Below are 20,340 nucleotides of genomic sequence, written 5' to 3'. Positions count from 1 at the left end.
AAAGGCACTCGTGGAAGTGTGATTTGTAGTCAGACAGGTCACACAGTGAACTGTAAAACAACGTCCGATCAGCACACAGATGAGCCAGTTTCATGAATGCATTTATTTTATTGCGTATAGCAGAGTAGTTATGATTTAAATATGAATCTTACTTGAAATTGTATTGTTGACTTTTTTTACGGGGTGCTCTTAAAGGCACCGTTGTTTTTCAGCAGTGTGTGTCGTGTAGCTGCAAATGTTTTGCAGTAGCAAATCTGATTTAAGGTTTGCAAAATACACAACGGTACTTTTGCTATGATGCTTTTTTAAAATGTTGATCGATTATACACATTTTTCATTTGGGTTATTTTACTTTTTAGGTGTTTCCAACGTGCTTAGCTCAGCAGCCGGTTTAAAAAGGAAGTGTGAGCATTTTGCCCAGTTTTGCACGAACATTTTGCTGGTTTAAAGTTAGTTACGTAAGTTTACGTACGTGCGGTTATGGACATGGACTCTCGAATCGAGTGCATATTCTTTAGCGAGTTTCACCCAACGTTGGGTCCCAAAATAACATATCAGGTGAGTCTATCTCACTATCTATCCATATACGACAATACCACAAAATAATAATATTTTGTATGTGCACCATTTTGCAAAGTAAATGGTTCATGTTATTTCAAATTAGAAAAATGTAATCTTTGTTCACAAGATTTATTAGTACACATCAGTCCTCATATAGTGGCTCCCTGCGGGATAATGGTAATGCTGGGAAGTGTGTGTGTGTGTGTGTGTGTGTGGGGGGGGGGGGTCCTAATATGCACTTTATTTTTGCTGTAGTACTAAAATAAAGTGTAATTGCACATTCACTACAGTAGGTGGCAGTGGCACTCACTGTCAGTACAATGATAGTGATATGAAGTACAGTGAACAAACCCTCAAGGACACTGTGAAAATATGTAAAGCCGATTAAAAGAAAGGTAGAGCGGGACTAAGAATAATGTTAATAAAGTTCAGTTTTGTTGCCAAAAAAATTATTGAGAAGCACTGGTGTACACTACAATAAGTGATAAACATGCAATAAAAATGTCTGACTATATTCCTTGTTTTCTGACAGGTCCCAGAAGAATACATTTCACGAGAGCTCTTTGACACAGTTCAGGTTTATATAATTACCAAACAGGAGTTGCAGAACAAATTAATAACAGTGTACGGAACTCATTGTTTCATCACAAAGTATTTCCATCACATTGTGATGCATTGTTAATCTGTTTGTCTCCATGTAGCACTGCAATGGGCAAAAAGTTAATTGGGTGTCCAGTGTGCATCGAGCACAAGAAGTACAGCCGTAACGCCCTCCTGTTTAATCTGGGCTTTGTCTGTGATGCACAGACCAACACGTGTGTCCTCGAGCCTATTGTCAAGAAACTGTCAGGATACCTCACCACACTGGAGGTAAAATATTTCTTATTTGTTATAATTTTTTAATGTCTCTTTTGGGATTTTTTTTTTCCAGGCACCATGATTTAGTAGATGAAGGATTGGGGGGAAAGCGCCCATAATAAAAACATATTGCAAAAGTGCAGAAATAGGCACTTGATGGGGAGGGCGGCAATTCCAAAAACACACCTATTTGTATCCTAGCAATATCAACTCACGTTTACATAATAATCATGTATTTCCCCTGTGCTGCAGCTGGAGAGTGGATTCATATCCACTGAGGAGAGCAAACAAAAACTCCTGCCTATCATGTCGACCTTGTTGGAAGAGCTCAATGCTACCGGGGCGTGCACCTTACCCATAGGTACCGTTTATTATCATATCTCATTCACGGAAGTGACGCTGTCAATTGTTTCTATGAATCCCAATGTGCTTTGAGCCTTTTTCAAAAGCTCTTGTCAGTTTTATGATGTGTATTTTAAGAGCAAAATAGCACACAAAGGGACTCTTTGACCACCATAATCTAATTTCCACTATTTCTGATTACAGGCAACATGGTAAATTGAGAAGAGAAGTTTTTAACAATAAATTTGATCATGTCGTATGATAAATTTGGATCGTAAATATCAAATTGTCTCAGTTATTTGTAAAGAAAAGACAAAAAAAAGCTCCTGGATATGTTTGATTGGTTACAGCATAGTTACTAAAATACTCATCTGCTTGGATTTTGTTCTTGAAAGATGACATTTGGGCAAATTTACAATGATCCCCCTGGCTTCTTTTCTTTTTAAAGATGAATCCAACACCATCCACTTGAAGCTGATCCCATTGCGGAAGGATCCCCCGGTCGTTCAGGAGTACGACGTCCCGGTTTTCACTCAGAGCAAAGACCACTTCATTAAGTCACAGTGGGATCTCACCACACAGCAGGTGGGCCATTGTTGCATTGAATGTCGTGTGACGTCAGATGAGGCGTCTTAAAATAATAAACACGAGAACGATGACTGAAAAACGTATTGATCTCATGCAGAAATTTTAATAAGGAGTCATCCAACAGAAACGGTCCCCATGTCTCAACTAGGAAAAAAAACTAATGTGAGAAAGCTGTGCTACTCATTTAGTGTGACAAAGATAGAAAGTCCCTGCGGATGATTGGCTCAAAATGTTTTAGCTGTGCTACCGAGAGTTCTTCACATGACTTTTGTTTTGAATCTGTCTTATTCCTCCATGACTTATTAATCCTTTTATTGAATTATTTGAGGTTTCAGACTATGCCCTCATGTTCTTTTTTTCTGCCTATAGATTTTGCCCTACATTGATGGCTTTCGACATGTGCAAAAAATCGCAGCCGAAGCAGACGTGGAGTTGAATATAGTCCGTATTGCTGTGCAGAATTTGCTGTGAGTGTAATTGCGATGTACCAATAACACTTTAACTTCAGGCTGACTTCCATTTGAGTATAATACCAACCACAGATATTTGATAACACCATTACATGTAGCAATTGCGATCACAATGCGTTTATTTTAAACAGAAGTTTTTATGAAAAATAAATGAAACAATTTTCTAATATAATTTATTTCCCATTTTGTTTACAGGTATTATGATGTCGTGACCCTGGTGTCTATATTCCAGGTATAGAAAGTAAAATCTTCTTGGCACAGTATGTTATGATTGCACATAGTAGTGTCCTGCTGTAACCATTGGATAAATAAAGTTTTACATAATATGATGACAGAGAATTACATTTTCACCTGCATTTGTATTGCATTATATGTAGAAGTTAAAACGTGCTTTACGTGATCTTTTGTTGTTGTTGTGACCTTTATTTGCTGCTATTTGCCCACTTTCAGTACTCCAATGTGTACTGTACCACCCCCAAAGTGCAGAGCCTGATCGATGACAAACTCATCCAGGAGGAATGTTTAAACTACGTCACCAAGCAAGGTAAACAAGAAAAAAAAAAAGCTACAACGATTCGTGAGTGTAGTACAGTTTACCCTTGTTATTGGTTTTAGGGACGAAGCGTCAATGCAAATAGAAATCTGCGAGTAAAGTATACCCACTAAAAAACTGCATTGTCATTATCGTTAGGTCAGAAGCGTCCAAGTGTGAGAGATGTGTTCCAGCTGTACTGTGGCCTGAGTCCAGGAACCACCGTCCGCGATCTATGTTCCCGCTACTCTCAGCAGCTGCAGAGAGTTGATGAGAGGTCAGTGGTGAAAAAAATACGATGCCGCATGACAGGCGATGTCAGATGAGGTTTTGTTATGTCATATGTTGTCCCTTTCAGAAGGTTGATTCAGTTCGGCCTCATGAAGTCTCTCATCCGACGGCTGCAAAAGTACCCCGTCAGGGTGACGCGTGACGAGAGGAGCAGGCCGCCTCGCCTCTACACGGGATGTCATAGTTATGATGATATCTGCTGCAAGACAGGCATGTTTGAACTTTTCTACTGTCTTAGAAATATGTGCTCATTACATTGTTTTCACTTGTCAGGTGTCAGCTACAAGGAGCTAGATGAGCGTTTGGAAAATGATCCCAACATTGTTGTGTGCTGGAAGTGACGTATCATCATGAAAAAGACAACTGATTGATTGACAGATGAAGGATAGCCCAACTAACAAATGTTTTCTTGGTTGTCAAAGGAAATGGGCCAAAATATTTATTTTATTTGCTTCTTTTCAATAATACATTTATTGTACAAAAGAAAGTGTGTTTATTAAAATATTTTTTTCCATTATTTTCATTCTATGTATTACCTTTTAAATTAAAAGTATTCAGTATTTTGATTCGGCTCCTGAATTGGCACCGATCGGATCGTGCAAGTGTACCTAATCAACTGTCCCGCGAGTTCTGCATCTTTATGATGTAGCGCCCCTCAGTGACGTCACAGAGGTACTGCGCTGTCGCTTTCACTGCTGCTGCCATGACAACCAACAAACCACACTTGGACGAACGACTGACACAGTCGTCGCTCGTAAATTGGACAAAACATCACTTTCCACTCGAAAGAAACAAATGGAGGGCTCGGTGCTGTTGCCAGTGGAGGCGGAGGGGTTCATTGAAAGTTTGGAGATCTTTTCCCTCAAAGATGTGGGCTCAACAAGGTAAATTTGAGTCAAGCTAGGTAGGGCTAGATTCTCGTTTTTCCTATGATGCCCTTATAATCCCAACGCTTATATCCCTCGTGCAGGGATAATTTCTATTTAGTCATTTAGATGGCCACCAGGAAACCCCAGGAGGGTCTGCATAGATTTTGAATGTTGATTTTTGTCATCAACAACAAAATGTTAAGTTGAGGAAATTCTCTTCTGAACTCGTCAATCAAATATTTTTTTTCTTCTTCTTAGGTGGTTCAGACAACATGAGTACATTGAGAAGCTCAACATGCAGGCAATACTGAGTGCTTCTGCCACACTGGATGAGTACATAAAGGAGATGCTGGTGTCTCATGGAAAGGTGATGAAGTATTATATGAAGAATATCCTACTATACTATTCATTGGCGTACTTGTTTTAAATTTTGTTCCATGAGGAATACATTAATGGCATTTCTATTCATTTCAATGGAGAAAGATGATTTGGGATATGAGTGTTTTGAGTTTAAATTGATACCTCAAGATGATCCAGGAATGTCTTTCCTACTTTGCAGATCTCAGTCCTGGTTCATGAGATGATCTTGACTGAAGTATGGAAGCAAAAAATATTCCCCATCTTATGCCAACTGCAGGACTTCACACCCAAGAACACGTTTCCTCTTTACATGGTGGTGAGTGGATAGTCACGCAATTCATCATAACCGATCGTAGTCTACTTTGTCCTAAAGACAAACAATAACAGTTCAACATTCTTGAATGACCCAAAAGTATTAATTCATTGAGGAAATAGTGACACCATTAGTGGCATTCATCTTCCACTCAGATCCACCATGAAGCCACCATCATCAACTTGCTGGAGACTATCATGTTTCACAAGGTGAGTGCCTTTGTGATTGAAGTAAAAAATGTGTGAGATGTTTTATTTTTTTTCAATAAAAAAAATTGCATTTGAACAGAATTATGTTGATTTGTTTTTTTTTATCCATTGCGATTGTATTTACAAGGACATTTTGTGCAGGACTCATGCGAGTCGAGTGACGACTCCATTCTCGACTTGGTGGATTACTGCCACCGTAAACTCACTCTGCTCGCCGCCAACACTGACAAGGACAGTGACGTGACGCACAACAAGCACAAGACGACCGGCGAGACTGTTTTATCCTCTAAAGAGGTAAACGAGGATTGGTTGGGTTGACATCAAATCGTGAGATCATGGTTCTGTTGTGTCTCTTATTTCTTAGGAGTTGCAAATTCAAGCTGCTGAGTTGGAATTCAGTATTTCCTTGAAGGCTCTGTCCGTGCTACGCTACATCACTGACCACACTGACAGGCACTGTATAATATATTTCTATTGCTTCCTATTGAAGCTCTTAATTGTCAAAAAATTTTGATAAACTATTTTTAATTATACATACAAAGCTTGACATTCACCTATTTGGGATGGAACACAAGCACAAGCACAGATAGTCAAACTGCACACAGGAAGGCTAGCAAAACTGTTCATTCTTTAATAATAAGCCCAATATCATTTTCTGTTTACAGTATCAGTGCCATTAATCGAATGCTCTGCACACATAACGTGCCGTGTTTACTGGTACGCCTGATTGAGTGCTGCCCATGGAGTCGCTGCACGGCCGGTAAGAGTATGAGCATTTAACTTTCCTCTTCTCTTCTCGTCCGCCCATTCCTCATTCTCGACATCCCCATGCAGGCAACATAGAGAAGTACATGAACGGCAAATGGCAGAAAATACCAGAGGAAGACCGCCTGAAGATGACAAAACTGGATGGGCAGGTCTGGATTTCGCTGTACAATCTTCTCCTTAAAGAAGAGTGCCAACGAAAATATGACTTCAACAGTTTCAATAAGAGTCAACTTCTAAAGGTGAAGTACAACACATGACATATGTCTTCATGATAACTTCACACCAAGCAGCAAAATTGAACTATTGTCATATTTCAAAGTATTGAGCTAAACCTGTTCATATAATGAGCGCATCATTTTCCTCTCTCGTTTGCTTTCTCGGAATTGTTTTGACCACGAAACTTCCTTCTATTATGCATGGCGTCATCCATTTCCTGTTCATGACACAAGCAGATGAGCTTTGTTACTGCTTCCATCAATTTCCCAATTCCATCTTTATGTGCCAATTAATTATTAGCCGATGTAGCGTTTGCGGCAAAGACTGCAGTTTTACAAGATCCTCTTATGGTTCACAGCTGCGCAGTTTCCTGACTGAGGTATTGATCGACCAGCTGCCCAACTTGGCGGAACTCCAGCGCGTCCTGGCTCATCTGGCGGTTACAGACCCCGAACCCCCGAAGAAGGAACTTGTTTTAGAGCAGGTAGTTTGAATTGTTTATTTGAACCCACATTTTCCACCTCAGAAGCTGCTTTGTCGCCATCTAGTGGCATCAAGGATTTTATGTTGTTTGATATAAAAGTTGTTCTTTGGCGCCATCTAACGGTATCCATGGGCAGTTATAAATCTTTTTAGAGGATTGCAGGATTTTCACTATGCACAACAGGGTTTTGTAAAAAAAAACAGTTGGAAAAAAAGAAATGCTATACATTAGCAATGATTACCCTTTGTTGTAATTGAAACAATGTATTCGATTCTACTTCCCTTCACATGTAGATCCCTGAAATGTGGACCCACATCATGAGGGAGAATTCCGATAAGTGGAAGGCCATCGCCAAATATCAAGTCAAACAAACATTCAACGCCTCTGCAAAAGACCTGAGGCTCCAGGCACAGAGGTATTACTAAAAAAAGGAAAAAGATGTTGGAAAATAAAGTCTTCCCTTTGCATTGTCTTCAATAGTTTTTGTCTCGGATCAGGTTGGCTCAGACGTACAATTTGGACGTGATGGAGAGTTTGCTTCCAGAAAAGCCGAAATGCGGCTGTTGCGGTAAAGAGGCTGCAAAGCGATGCTCTCGATGCCAAGGGGAGTGGTACTGTCACAGGTAAGGCTGTCGATAATTAATCGTTTCTCCTGATTTCAACGAGGTGTAAAAACGCTCACCCTTTGGCTGCTTTTTGTAGACAATGTCAGGTGAAACACTGGCCAAAACACAAGAAGGCCTGTCAGCTCATGATGGAGGCCAACAAGAGGACCCAAGCTGACCTGAACTGCAACAACAAAGAGATCAACAATATGAACTGACAAAAAAAGGGAGTTTAGAACCAGGCCAACCATACCCCTGTGAGAGGACTTGGGAAAAAAATTCGACCTGGGACTTGTCCTTTAAAAGTGATTTCATCAACTCCATTTGGTTAATAAACCTCTTCCTTTGTCTCGTAAGAAATATGAAAGTCCATTTAGTCACACCATAAGGTACACTTGCACAATGTAACTCGATCCAATGTAGGATCTCAAATGACGCCTTTTCGGGGGGAACGTCAGCATGTCAGTGTTGGTAGGTCCAAATTATATATACTATTATGGAGGTGAATAAAGGCAAAGGTAGATTTTGTGCAAATACGTGGGTGCTTTGCACATTATCAAGGATGTTGTAGGCGGGTGGTCTTATTCACGCCCCCAGCCCTCCTTGAAAACATCCCGGATGTTACTGTAACGCATCTGCTGATGCTTCCTCCTCGTCTTCCTCTCCTCCTTCCCCCCCTCCTCCTCCTCAAACTTCAAGGCCGTCTAGTCGACCTAACCCCGGCAGATGTTTGTAACGGAATGCCCTCCTCCGTGATGGCGTCGGTTCGAGCCGGGATTAACAACCGAGGTTGACGGCGTGCTTCCTTCAGACGGGACGCCGAGACAAGAGGCCCCGGCCCGGTCCGGTGGCGATGTCTGCCGCGGAAAGTTTTCTTCGAATGGAAGATGTTTTTCAAACAAAGCGCTTATCTTTCGGACTTTATTGGGTGAGTCAGACTCTGCGATAAAACGTCCAATAATACGTTTTGAAAAGAGTGTGACAACGAAATGGGTCAGCATAATAGTTTGGTTAAAAGGCAGCTATTTATTTATGAGCTTAGTTGCGGTGAGGTACTTTTTGCAGTCTGCTGACATCACGACTTATCGAAGTCATTTTTTTTCACACTTCGTGCCCTGCATGAAACATTGAACATGAACACATTTTTAGCTCATACTTGTACATAAAATTATATATATATATATATATATATATATATATATATATATATATATATATATATATATATATATATATATATATATATATATATATATATATATATTTATGTACAAGTATATATATATATACTCACGTTCAAAAGTTTGGGGTCACCCAAACAATTTTGTGTTTTCCATGAAAAGTCACACTTATTCACCACCAAACGTTGTGAAATGAATAGAAAATAGAGTCAAGACATTGACAGGGTTAGAGATAATGATTTGTATTTGAAATAAGATTTTTTTTACATCAAACTTTGCTTTCGTCAAAGAATCCTCCATTTGCAGCAATTACGGCATTGCAGACCTTTGGCATTCTAGCTGTTAATTTGTTGAGGTAATCTGGAGAAATTGCACCCCACGCTTCCAGAAGCAGCTCCCTCAAGTTGGATTGGTTGGATGGGCACTTCTTGCGTACCATACGGTCAAGCTGCTCCCACAACAGCTCAATGGGGTTCAGATCTGGTGACTGCGCTGGCCACTCAAGTTCAAGTTCCATTACCAATAGAATATCAGCTGCCTGCTTCTGCTCTAAATAGTTCTCGCACAATTTGGAGGTGTGTTTGGGGTCATTGTCCTGTTGTAGGATAAAATTGGCTCCAATCAAGCGCTGTCCACTGGGTATGGCATGGCGTTGCAAAATGGAGTGCTAGCCTTCCTTATTCAGAATCCCTTATACCCTGTACAAATCTCCCACCTTACGAGCACCAAAGCAACCCCAGACCATCACATTACCTCCTCCATGCTTAAGAGATATATATAAAGACAATCAACAGAATACAGCAACTTTTATTAGCCAGAACTTGAAAATTCTGTTTACACACGAATGCATCAGCTGTTTCCAACATTTATCCAACAAAGGCACATTTTAATGCACTTGTTTGTATGTATGTATTTATAAACTACTTCAACGTTTTGCATAGTTTCAAAATTAACACTGCACACTACACTATATAAAAATAAAAAAGGAAACGTTAAAAAAAAGTGAAATACAACTGAACTATTCAGTGAGTATTTCACATACCATGAGAGGGAGCCAGCGTACCACTAGTGATATTCATATAACACAAAATCTCATAGAATCTTTTAAAACACAAAAATCCATCTATCCTTCCGTCTATCATCTGTACTGTTTATCCCAACGAGGATTGAAGATGCACTGAACCCCACCCCCCCAATATTATTGAAATTAATCTGTAATGAGAATTAAAAAATATCAAAGTTAAATAAAGATGTCTGCTTTCAGTGTTTGAAAGTGTGTTTTTCTGTCTCTTAGTGACATTGGAGGTGTAGAGGTCAGGAGTGACACAATGTCCATGGGGGAGTTGATTGAGCTACGTGACCTGAGGTCTGGCGGGGAGCAGATCCAGCTGACCGGAGCATGCTCACCCCGCTCCCCACCACGTTTGGAGCGAGCCAACGCCTTGAGGATCAGCCCGGGAAAGGTGCCAGATCTGCTGAGTCGGGTGGGCATCATCCGGGTCCTGAGCAGCTGCGAGGTGGACCAGCACCTGACGGAGGAGACCGGGGAGGGCCATGACTTCCAACCCTGTAGCCACTCTCAGCCCACATGGTGCGACCTGTGCGGGGACTTCATCTGGGGCCTCTACAAGCAGAGCTTGCGCTGCGCCAGTGAGTCCACCATTATGTGTTTGTGCGAGGAGAAGATGCATGACAATGAAATAAAATGACAATATGAAGTTTACTTGCTTAATTAATCATTTTTGGAAATGTCAAACCCACTGACATTGTATGTTTCTCATGTATGGGACTCTATCTTCAAAATGAAACAAAGTCTTGAACTTCCTGTTCTTCATCAGAAGCCCACACAAAGATAGGATGGTGGTTTTGTAGGTAGAATAGGCAATCATAGGCCTGTGCGGTTCTTGTGAAACAACGCTAATGCTTAACAGCAGGCCTGAAGAGAACAATGGCAAACTATCATCTTACTGAACGTATTCTACATCATATGATCTTAAAAGCTATTCATATTGTATTGTGGTTAAAGATTAAACATTTCGTGTCTGGGTTACCATGACCAAAATTGCCACAATTATCAGTATGACCACCATATTACGGAAAACAAAACAAAAACAGATACATGCACATAAAGAGCTGCAAGAAAAATCTGTGAGATTGTGTTCTTTTTGACATTAAATATTGTAAATAGCAATGACCAAAATATTTTTTTGATTCTACTTAGAAAATATGAATAGTATCAGGGATTTTTATCCATATTTGTAGTCATATTTTCTAGTAGAGCACTGGTCATCAAATTACTAGAACCAACCCTCAACAGGTTCTATTCCACTGCAAGGACCATCATGGCCACTAGAGGATTTTTATTAGCGTGACAGAGCAATGCAATAAATTGTGAATTAAGTGTGTGTAACTTTCTGTTCCTCCAGATTGCAAGTTCACGTGCCACTACCGCTGTCGTCCCCTAATCCGCTTAGACTGCAGCTGGGATCGAGGTTCTTCCACTGATTACACTTTGGTTGTGGAGCACACCATCGAAACGGACACCAATGTGGTAAGAAACCCTTTTCAAACTTGTATTGCAAAGCATGGAGTTTCCACTTCACTCTTATCGTAGTTGTCACATTTCTCTGGCATCCTCCAAATGATCGTATGTGCAAATATAAAGCAGTAAAAGGCCTGGCCAATGTCGTTGCAAAGAGACGTGCAATACAGGCAGTAAAGGAAATGCGTTACTGTTGAGAAACTGTGAAGTAACACCTTGTGTAAACCTTTCTCAATAGATAAATATTCTCATCCTCATTGACGTGTTGTATCAGGCTTGTGACAAGTAAAACTTCAGAGAAATTGTAATTAAAAAAATAATATAAATAACAACAGTTTTCCTAAATGTAATACTAATGTACCTCAGTGCACTTCCTACATGGCACCATTTATGTAAACGATGCAGTTAGAGACTGTGATTTCCTAATCACAAATCTATGCATAGAGAGAGGAAGCCAGGACTGAATGAAAACCATTGTCATAGATTCGAACTATCCCGCATAACTTGAAAGTGGAATCACCAGTTCAGCCAGTTTCACATCGGTTGCAAGTAGATTATTATTATTTATCTTATTATATCAGCATCACCCGACAGACCCTAACTCTCATTCCACACCTCGAAGACAGGTGCATCATTCTCTGGGATGCAGCGAAGTATGTGTTTGTTTGGGTTTGAATTTAAACTTCAAAAATGGTTTGCAAACATGAGTGATCAGAATTGTAATGAAATTGTTGAACATTTACTGTACTAAATGACGCCCATTTGACGCCATTGGAGCACATGAGACGGTCGAAGGTTGTCGCTGCGCATGCGTAGAATACCCAGCGTCATCCCCGGCATCGTTCGTCCAATTAGGAAGCGTGTCTGTATCTGCTGTCACTTCCGGATGTCACTCGTCCAATCAGAAAGTGCTGCGCTGGTTTTGTGTATTTTCCAAAGCCAACGGCCAAATGGGCGTGGCTACGGGCCGGGCGGGGTCTCCACCCAAGTGCATCCTGTTTCACACAGTCACACTTTTAGAGAGAGGAAACGAGGCAGTTAGAAGACTTTACTAGAGAGATTAGTTAACGGTTATTCTTTGATTTTAACGCGTCTATCAAGTTGTTTTGAGGTAGATCGTCTCCTTATATTGGCTCGCCGTTGAAGTTAATACAGACTTCAAGAAGATTTTAGCTTCAAGACTAATTACTCAGTTGGAATTTATCATTAATCGTAAGTAGCTTAGCGATTCTCGCCCCATCATCACCATGTCAAGCACGGCTAGTAGCTCGGACAAGTCGCCTTCCTTCGAGAAGACGTGGGGCAGCTCCACCAGCAGCGGATACTGCAGCGACGAAGCTGCCGACTCCGACACGGAGTTTGAGCAGTATTTTACCGCCCGCACGTCCTTCTTCCCCAAAGGCCGCAAAGCGAACTCTCATGTCAAGAAGGTGAGACCCCCCCCCCCCCCCCATCTAAAAATAACGAAGGAATTAATAAAATCGGGAATAAACAAACTGTGGACATTTAAATGTGGAAGTTGCACTTCGCTTCCGCTTTCTTGATGCTCACAATTCCTATTTGTCCCTTAATGCGTTTTTAACCGGGCTGTCAGTTACACGTTAAAGCTTGATGGATTGACTTTATTGTGTTTCAGAGTTAAACATAATTATTCGACTCAATATGGTGTTCTTTTCGTTCAACTTTTTGGGTGGTAATCAATCAATGATGCTGTGTTTAGTCCCAGTTTGGGAAAAACTATCCATGAGCTGATACAGACACGTTACACTATCCCTTCCTCCGTTGACTGTCATGTCTGTCTGCCACAAAAAAAGTGTGTGCAGATTAAAGCAAGGAGTTTGAGAAGGTGACATATGCGAACTCCTTTGCTTTTGGACAGCATTAAAGGCTTTCTTAGCACAGACCGACCTGTGCTTTGTGTCATCATAATGAACAACCATAAAATAAGCATTTTTTTAGAGCATTAGTGTTTGAAATTATTTTCTGGTGGTGGGTCCGCAACACTCTGATAGCAATTTATTGTGTAATACCAATAATGTGGTATTAAGTACATTTGTAACGCTGTACATAATAAACCAAATGCCAATAGAAGCCATTTTAACACCCAACACGCAGCCTTCACTAGAAGTCCATGTTTGGTGACGCATGAGCTCCTCGCATATTTCCAAGTATACACCCACCATTCACTGACTTAGAGGATTTTTTTTGCATTTTCGCATCATTGATGATTCATTGGATGTTGTGAAATTTTACGTTGTAGTAGTCCACACACCCATCACACACCCATCACTTACTTTCTTGGTTTGGTTTTACTGTGGTCAGTGTTAATGGAAAGCTGCAGATGGGACTTACTGATTTATTGACCGGTTTAAAACATCACTTAAACACATCGTCCCTACAATCGGCCATAAGGTGTGATAAAATTGATCTTATTATACTTCAAAGCCCCCCAGTGTAGATCTCTACCCGACCACATTAAAAGGGGTAGTATTGATCGTTGAGATTTTTACTCCGACAGTGCCTTATATGAAAATAAAATGTGCTGCTTCGTTGCATTCTCATGCAGGAAATGCCAATTGGCTTGTGCAAACAGGAAAAAGCCTATTCGATGCTCACGATAGCGCCAGAGCTGTAATGAGTGGAACGTGACTGGCCGACTAGTCAGCTGACCTCACAGGATGTCTGCTACACAAGGGAGGGTATTGTAGCTCCCACAGGCGGGGGCTATTTTTACATGACCACTTGCTGAAGGAATGCACGGGGCTGAGCTTTGCTCACTATCATTGCAAACAGCTGCAAGTTGTACAGGCCCAACCTACAGCAGCTCACAGCCACCCTTACCGTCGTCCTCCCATTAGCCCTCCCACAGCGTCAAAGGCGCAGGCGCGGAACAAGATTGGATAGCGTCACTTTTGCCTGCGTTGGCAGGATGTGGGTCTGATGCAACCACCGCTTGCCAAACACACAAAAGAGCCCTTTCAAGCCTTGACTCTACAGTTTGAGCTATAAACACAACTTTGCATTATTCTCTCTTGGACCAATAACATTCAAGTTGAGTCATTCTGTTGTGTTTAGTTAGGTCATGTATTGAAATGTTTGAAAATTGCAAGAAAATAATCAGATCATTAGGAAAGAATAATTAGCATGTTCTCATTTATCCCACTGTTGATGTAATCATAAAAAAATAGCAAAAAATAGCCCCATGCAAAGTCTGTATTTTTAAACTGACCGAAAAAAGGATTTGCCAACTGCCAAAAGAAAATCCACATTATTAGGAACAGGGATTTCGGGTGCCAGTCTGAGCTCTAATTTTAATCTACATAAAGCGCAGGACAAACCAAACCATGAACAAAAGTGTGATTTATAATCTGAAAAGTAAATGACTCAACATACATGCGTGTGTTTTTTTCTGGAGTGTTGACGTGCTGATTCTTAACGCTTGACCGGATGGGAGGCACTAAGCTGTTTATGTTTGAGTCTGTGTAAACACTCACCCCACCCTTCTCTGTATCCTTATAGGATGAACCAATTGAATGTGGCAAGCAGGTATTGACCACTACTGATACTCAGAAGCAGATCAAGGAGTACAACACTCAGATCAATAGCAATCTGTTCATGAATATGGTTAGTATTAACTTTACAATGGATATCAAAATTCTACACACCCCTGGTCAAATGCCAGGATTTCAAATTCGTGCAACAGTTTAAGAAATGTGTCCTTGTGCACAGAACAAGGATGGTTCCTATACTGGCTTCATTAAAGTTCAGTTCAAGCTGGCGAGGCCTGTGTCCGTCATGCAACCGAAGAAAGGCGGCGGCGGGCAGAACGCCAGTTCCAGGAAGGGTGGTGGTGTGAAGCGGCGCACCTCGTTCTACTTGCCCAAGGACGCGTCCAAGCACTTGCATATCAGTTCCCGCACGTCGGCGCGCGAGGTCATCGAAGCCCTGCTGAAAAAGTTCACCGTTGTTGACAACCCCGGAAAGTTTGCTTTGTTTGAACGCAGCGAGCGCCACGACCAAGGTATTGCGCAAATCATTTTTTAATCGCACTTTGGAAATTGTTCCTAAATTAAGCTTGTGTCTTCTCCTGCAGTGTACATACGTAAACTGTCCGACAATGAGCGCCCCCTACATCTGCGACTGTGCGCTGGGCCCAATGAGAAAATGCTCAGCTTTGTTCTGAAGGAGAACGAGACTGGAGAAGTCAATGTAAGTGTTTTGTTGTTCGCTAGAATTCAATTGTTTCAAGTTGTTACTTGATGCAAATCTGCTACAGCTAATCCCGTTTTCCCTGTCCTTTGTTTGCAGTGGGATGCGTTCTCCACGCCGGAATTGAAGAACTTCCTGCTCATCCTCCAACGCGAGGAAGAAGAGCACGTTAAGCAGATCGTGGAGCGCTACAAAGTGGCTCGAGCCAAGATGCAGGAGGCCTTGCGCGGCTCCACCCCGGGCTGAACACACTCCTACGTAACAGGGAGACCTAAAACGTAGCACTTCTTTGGCTAGACCGTGGCCTTGACGGCCAGTCGCCGATGCTCGTGAAGCTCCCGTGAACGAATGAAAACTAAAAAACACCTCTTTGGTGAACGAGAGTGTGAAAGGGGCGCGAGACGATGAGAGCGTGCAAGAGAGAACGCTGACGCGAATGTGCGTGTGAGAAGATGCGAGAAGCAGTGCCTGACACCTGGAGAGTCTGATGTGCCTGAGAGAGTGAGTTGAGACCACGGAGGACTGGCAGATGTTCTTGTCTACTACCTAATGAGCCATTCAATGTCATTTTTTTGTATCGATAAGGAGGTGCCAAAATTAGAAAACTATTTTGCATATAAAAATTATTTTGGGTGTATACATGATTTGTTTTCCTAAACATGTAATGTGAAAATGCCATTCCTAAACATGTAATGTGAAAATGCCAGAATACATATCGCTTATGATTGTTTTCATAAACTTTAGTTAAAGTCAAAAAAAAGTCCCAATGATCATCGTCACACACACATCTGGGTGTGGTGAAATTTGTCCTCTGCATTTAACCCATCCCCATGTGATTTTGATCCATCCCCTGGGGGAGAGGGGAGCAGTGAGCAGCAGCGGTGCCGCGCTCGGGAATCATTTGGTGATCTAACCCCCCAATTCCAACCCTTAATGCTGAGTGCCAAGCAGGGAGGCAATGGGTCCCATTTTTATAGTCTTTGGTATGACGTATCCCCTTGAAGGTCAAGTATTGGGATACACATGTATTGTTTTGTGTTCATTGAAAGTAGACATTCCAGTCCTGTCATGTCCTCTATACCCACAAAGGGTACAACTCAGGTTTTTTCACTGTCAATTTATGAGTGATATGGGTGTGTGAACATTGTTGCGAGATGCTGAATGTCTGAGCACCACCAATGTCAAAGTCACTCGTATCGACTGTGTGAATTTTTACTTGTGTGAATTTTTACTGTATAATACCTAACTCTGCTTTTATTCCCCCATGTTGTCTTTTTCCTTTTAAATGTACACAAGTTCACTGAAAGACTATTTCATCAGAATAATCCAATGGTCCTGCACATGATTACTTAGAGAATCCATTTTTTTTTTTGGTTGTACTTGACTATCTGTAGTGCTTCTACTCAAGATAACACATGAGCCAAATCTTATCCCGCCAAACCTTTGGTGAAAGAAATGAAGCTCTCCCTGCAAATTGATAGGTCCAGGTTGTTCATGGTTTTTCTCAACAAATGTCAACTAGAAAAATCAGTTCAGGTAGTAACCTGCCTCTCTTGCCAAAAAAAGGTCACTTGGTACTAATCAAGTGATGATTGTCACTATAGAAAAATGTAAAGTTTTAACATTGAGATGTTACATATATTTTATATAAAGTATTAGAGAACAATAGCAGGACTGTTGATTAACTGGTGCCTAAAGTCAACATTCAAGTGACTATCACATCCTTTTAAATGTGACAAATGTGCACTAATTTAAATAAATTTCTATCAGGATGGTTGGTGTTGTTTTTATTTTTTTATTTTTTTTAAAGTTTTATTTCAAGCCTATACATACAAGATTGAGCCCTTAAGGGGTGTGTTATCTTGATCCCTACACCGCCCCTAGCAACGAGCGTTTACATCATGGAGATTAAAAGGTGTAGAAGGTAGGTTGTGAAACGGTGACACGGTTCGTAGCCACGGTTTGCCCGGTAATAGCGTTAAAGAGAGTAAAGCATTTTATTTAAATAACAGGTGTCGTTTACGTTTTTAACGCTCGTTGCTAAGCTGCGTCAGAGGAGGCTAATGGGATAGCATGCTTCACTTAGCAGTAGCTAGTTGTCGGTTAGCCACCCTGCTAACCGACTATTAGCTCCAAATAGATTTTCTGTCGTGATTGTAACATGTATGTTTTGTGTACGAAACACGTGGAGTGATCAATACTATCCCATGAAAGTAAGGCTAATAATTATGACGTCAGATCGGTTAGTTATGGCCCAGTTGGTTAGCATCCCCCACACTAAAGCTAACTTATGACTTAACATTAAACGATTTTATTTGTAACTGCTTGTTATTAGCCACTTAGTTGTTTGATAGCTGTTTCGAGTTTTTGTTTTATTGTTATTTTTTAAATAAGCATCCAGGAACCACCATGTACTCACTGTGCATTTCAGTGAATTCAATGCCAGAGCTCTACAAATTGTCTTTATTTTTAAAATGATAATTTTCTACTAAACTAGCAGTGTTAATTGCCAGCGAGGTATACATATGCTTGTTGGTTTCAATAAACCTGTCTCTGATTACTTGGGACCACCAGCTGCTTCACATGGAGCTTATAAATCCAGGATGTATTTAATACTTGCTTTGTCAACCAAAAGATTTTGCAACTCTAGCCTTTTACAAACAGGAAGCCAGTGAAGTAATTTGAGAACTGGTGTTAGTTAGTATTTTGGCAAACAGCACTATTTTGTTAGAGTGCTCTGGCATTCATCATAATGTGCACAATATGCAAGATAAACAAACACACATCAAACTTCTCAAATATTTTCAAAACATCCGACAATTAGATCCCGGCTGTTTTTGTTCTGTTGCTAAAATGCTCAAATTCGGCCCAACCGATCAGTTCACTCAACTTAATATGGTGAGTTGTTTAATTGTGGCCACAAGAATGAAGTGTGATTTGTATTGTCTCATTACTTACTCAGCTTCCGGCTTCATTAAGGAATTGCCAGGCTGGTTCAAGAACCAGATTAGCGCTTCAGCTGAAGACCTAATGATGCCTTACGTGTGATGAGAATGGGAGGAAGCGGATCCAAAGCCAAAGGCGCCTGGCCTTTTTCCAGTAGCGGGTCAGGAGGGGACTCTGCCGTTAATGGCAGCGAGCAGTCGGTGGCCCGCCTTAAATGTTCCAGAAACGCAACACCCTTTGTTTTTACAAGGAGGAGGTAAACACAGACGATTAAATTATTTTTGGTTATGTTGGAACCTCCAAAGTTGTACAATGATTAAACTTTGAGTTGCAGGTTGCATGTTTAAAGTTACTGTTGTGTTGGGCAGCTCGCTATACTACGACGAGGATGGCGACCTTGCCCACGAATTCTACGAGGAGACGGTGGTGACAAAAAACGGTCGAAAAAAATCCAAGTTGAAGAGAATTCAGAAGAATTTGATCCCACAGGTGAGCTCAAAGTGTTGGGAAGAAAAGTGTTATTGAACACTAAACTACAAAATGTTATTTGTGTTGGAAATTGCGCCCGAATGCTAAAACTCAACTGAAATGCTGCAGAATTAAATGATGTCTATTGTGATGTCATTTCTTTTTTTTTTTTTTTTCTTTAGGGAATTGTGAAACTGCAGCATCCCTGTATTCACGTAGACTTCCCCATCATCCTCTGTGAGGTGTGAAGGTTGTTTTGTCATACCATGAACTCTTCCTTAAAGAGGTCAGACCCGACCAAGTCTGTCAGTCCAAATATGAATTGTGGTCCGGAGAAAGAAAACCTCCATTACCAAGTGACATCCATGTTTTGTCATTCACACACAGGTAGTACCGATGTCTGTCATTTGTTCACTGACTAGCTGATACAGTATACAAGAAGACTTTAAAGGGGACATATTGTGGAACATTGACTTTTTATTGGCTTGTATACAAAAGTGAGGTTGGGGTGAGCAATGGGACAGCTCTCTCAAAACAGGCTAATTTCAGAGTTAAAAAAAGTCATTTTTCAGATCTGCTAGTAAGACGGAAAAAAGCACATTATGTCTCCTTTAAAAACAAAACATCATACTATGCTGTGTTTCTCCTTTGAGGTGTTATTTGTGCAAAAAAAATACTAAGGGGTGTTCAGGCCACACTGAAAAGAGAAATAGAAAAATGAAAATTATGAGAGTTGTCAAGTCATAACATAATTTTTTTGTGTCTTGTAATATATATTTGTAATATATATATTTTTTTTTTCCAAGACGCATTTTTTTGCTTTGACTTGCGTGCAGATTCTTCTTTCTGCTGTGTCTTATAAAGACACAGTAAAACTTTCAAATGTTCTGCCATTAATTCATATCTTAAGGGACCCCAAAAAGTTATTTTATTCATTGTGTGTGTGTGTGTGTATATATATATATATATATATATATATATAATTTTTTAAAATTAATTGGTTGATTACTCGGTTACCTGAATTTTGGCATTTGTCGTATCCTATTGATGACTTGTCCTATTACAACGTTCTCTTGGAAATAATGCAGCTACTTTTTTCCTTCTTTTCAGTGTGGCTTCATAGTTGCTTATACAAAATGGCAGTTAGTATCTGCCTTGAGTAAGCCGTACACATGTAGCAAGTGTGTGTGTGTTTGTGTATGTGTGTGAACTCATCTTTAAATGAATGAATGTGTAAATATGCGGCAGGGTGGCGGTGGTGTTTTAGCAAAATAAAAATTCCATTTGTGGGCCTTGTTCAGTCACGTGAACTCAGACCTGCACTAGTGAAAATGATGCACTGTAAATAATTCTGATGCATTAGTTGGAAATACTTGAATAAATAGTTTACTGAGCTCAACTTCTTGTGTTGGGACAGAGTTTGTGTCGCTAACAGCTCTTTATTTATTTATTTATTTATTTATTCATTCATTCATTCATTCATTTATTTATTTATTTATCTATCTATCTATCTATCTATCTATCTATC

General features: G+C 40.6%; 4 protein-coding genes across 8 annotated transcripts; all 4 read left to right on the top strand.

Annotated features, from left to right (window-relative positions):
* Window positions 1-21: 21 nt before the first annotated feature.
* On the top strand, window positions 22-4,159 carry nprl2 (NPR2 like, GATOR1 complex subunit). 2 transcript variants are annotated; one of them, XM_049734718.2, is made up of 11 exons: window positions 22-558; window positions 1,094-1,185; window positions 1,263-1,431; window positions 1,672-1,780; window positions 2,210-2,346; window positions 2,719-2,816; window positions 3,015-3,051; window positions 3,270-3,363; window positions 3,511-3,628; window positions 3,710-3,852; window positions 3,916-4,159. In XM_049734718.2, exons 1-11 carry the CDS (start codon window positions 481-483, stop codon window positions 3,981-3,983), a joined length of 1,143 nt encoding a protein of 380 aa, XP_049590675.1. In that variant the 5' UTR covers window positions 22-480; the 3' UTR covers window positions 3,984-4,159. The 2 variants fall into 2 exon arrangements, with proteins under 2 accessions (XP_049590675.1, XP_049590676.1); XM_049734719.2 differs by having other exon boundaries at window positions 23-558; window positions 1,094-1,138.
* A 174-nt stretch (window positions 4,160-4,333) lies between these two features.
* Window positions 4,334-8,000, top strand: zmynd10 (zinc finger, MYND-type containing 10). Its single transcript, XM_049734714.2, has 12 exons — window positions 4,334-4,526; window positions 4,770-4,878; window positions 5,071-5,187; window positions 5,340-5,393; window positions 5,535-5,687; window positions 5,758-5,846; window positions 6,059-6,153; window positions 6,228-6,400; window positions 6,736-6,861; window positions 7,155-7,276; window positions 7,359-7,484; window positions 7,564-8,000. Exons 1-12 carry the CDS (start codon window positions 4,438-4,440, stop codon window positions 7,682-7,684), a joined length of 1,374 nt encoding a protein of 457 aa, XP_049590671.1. The 5' UTR covers window positions 4,334-4,437; the 3' UTR covers window positions 7,685-8,000.
* Window positions 8,001-8,108: 108 nt separating this feature from the next.
* LOC125977795 (ras association domain-containing protein 1) lies at window positions 8,109-17,170 on the top strand. 2 transcript variants are annotated; one of them, XM_049734716.2, is made up of 7 exons: window positions 8,109-8,394; window positions 9,942-10,297; window positions 11,074-11,198; window positions 14,709-14,813; window positions 14,919-15,210; window positions 15,283-15,398; window positions 15,498-17,170. In XM_049734716.2, exons 1-7 carry the CDS (start codon window positions 8,354-8,356, stop codon window positions 15,642-15,644), a joined length of 1,182 nt encoding a protein of 393 aa, XP_049590673.1. In that variant the 5' UTR covers window positions 8,109-8,353; the 3' UTR covers window positions 15,645-17,170. The 2 variants fall into 2 exon arrangements, with proteins under 2 accessions (XP_049590673.1, XP_049590674.1); XM_049734717.2 differs by lacking the exons at window positions 8,109-8,394; window positions 9,942-10,297; window positions 11,074-11,198 and adding an exon at window positions 12,182-12,619.
* Window positions 17,171-17,218: 48 nt separating this feature from the next.
* LOC125977799 (tumor suppressor candidate 2) lies at window positions 17,219-20,211 on the top strand. Of its 3 annotated transcripts, none has more exons than XM_049734724.2 (4): window positions 17,219-17,322; window positions 18,361-18,600; window positions 18,713-18,833; window positions 18,995-20,211. In XM_049734724.2, the coding sequence occupies exons 2-4, from the start codon at window positions 18,446-18,448 to the stop codon at window positions 19,058-19,060; spliced, it is 342 nt and encodes a 113-aa protein (XP_049590681.1). In that variant the 5' UTR covers window positions 17,219-17,322; window positions 18,361-18,445; the 3' UTR covers window positions 19,061-20,211. The 3 variants fall into 3 exon arrangements, with proteins under 3 accessions (XP_049590681.1, XP_049590682.1, XP_049590683.1); XM_049734725.2 differs by having other exon boundaries at window positions 17,243-17,322; window positions 18,378-18,600; XM_049734726.2 differs by lacking the exon at window positions 17,219-17,322 and adding an exon at window positions 17,332-18,296 and having other exon boundaries at window positions 18,378-18,600.
* The last annotated feature ends 129 nt before the right edge of the window (window positions 20,212-20,340 follow it).

This window comes from Syngnathus scovelli, chromosome 11, assembly GCF_024217435.2.
Source record: "Syngnathus scovelli strain Florida chromosome 11, RoL_Ssco_1.2, whole genome shotgun sequence".
Lineage (NCBI taxonomy): Eukaryota > Metazoa > Chordata > Actinopteri > Syngnathiformes > Syngnathidae > Syngnathus > Syngnathus scovelli.
This window is presented reverse-complemented; position numbering and strand designations above follow the sequence as displayed.

Bases quoted from the DNA above. Each gene is read 5' to 3' on its own strand.
- nprl2 (XM_049734718.2), top strand. From the start codon at position 481: ATGGACATGGACTCTCGAATCGAGTGCATATTCTTTAGCGAGTTTCAC. The intron at 559-1,093 runs GTGAGTCTATCT...GTTTTCTGACAG, and splicing joins GTCCCAAAATAACATATCAG to GTCCCAGAAGAATACATTTC. The intron at 3,364-3,510 runs GTAAACAAGAAA...CATTATCGTTAG, and splicing joins AAACTACGTCACCAAGCAAG to GTCAGAAGCGTCCAAGTGTG.
- zmynd10 (XM_049734714.2), top strand. From the start codon at position 4,438: ATGGAGGGCTCGGTGCTGTTGCCAGTGGAGGCGGAGGGGTTCATTGAA. The intron at 6,154-6,227 runs GTAAGAGTATGA...ATCCCCATGCAG, and splicing joins ATGGAGTCGCTGCACGGCCG to GCAACATAGAGAAGTACATG. The intron at 6,401-6,735 runs GTGAAGTACAAC...TATGGTTCACAG, and splicing joins ATAAGAGTCAACTTCTAAAG to CTGCGCAGTTTCCTGACTGA.
- LOC125977795 (XM_049734716.2), top strand. From the start codon at position 8,354: ATGTTTTTCAAACAAAGCGCTTATCTTTCGGACTTTATTGG. The intron at 15,211-15,282 runs GTATTGCGCAAA...CTTCTCCTGCAG, and splicing joins CAGCGAGCGCCACGACCAAG to TGTACATACGTAAACTGTCC. The intron at 15,399-15,497 runs GTAAGTGTTTTG...CTTTGTTTGCAG, and splicing joins ACGAGACTGGAGAAGTCAAT to TGGGATGCGTTCTCCACGCC.
- LOC125977799 (XM_049734724.2), top strand. From the start codon at position 18,446: ATGAGAATGGGAGGAAGCGGATCCAAAGCCAAAGGCGCCTGGCCTTTT. The intron at 18,601-18,712 runs GTAAACACAGAC...TGTGTTGGGCAG, and splicing joins TTTGTTTTTACAAGGAGGAG to CTCGCTATACTACGACGAGG. The intron at 18,834-18,994 runs GTGAGCTCAAAG...TTTTTTCTTTAG, and splicing joins AGAAGAATTTGATCCCACAG to GGAATTGTGAAACTGCAGCA.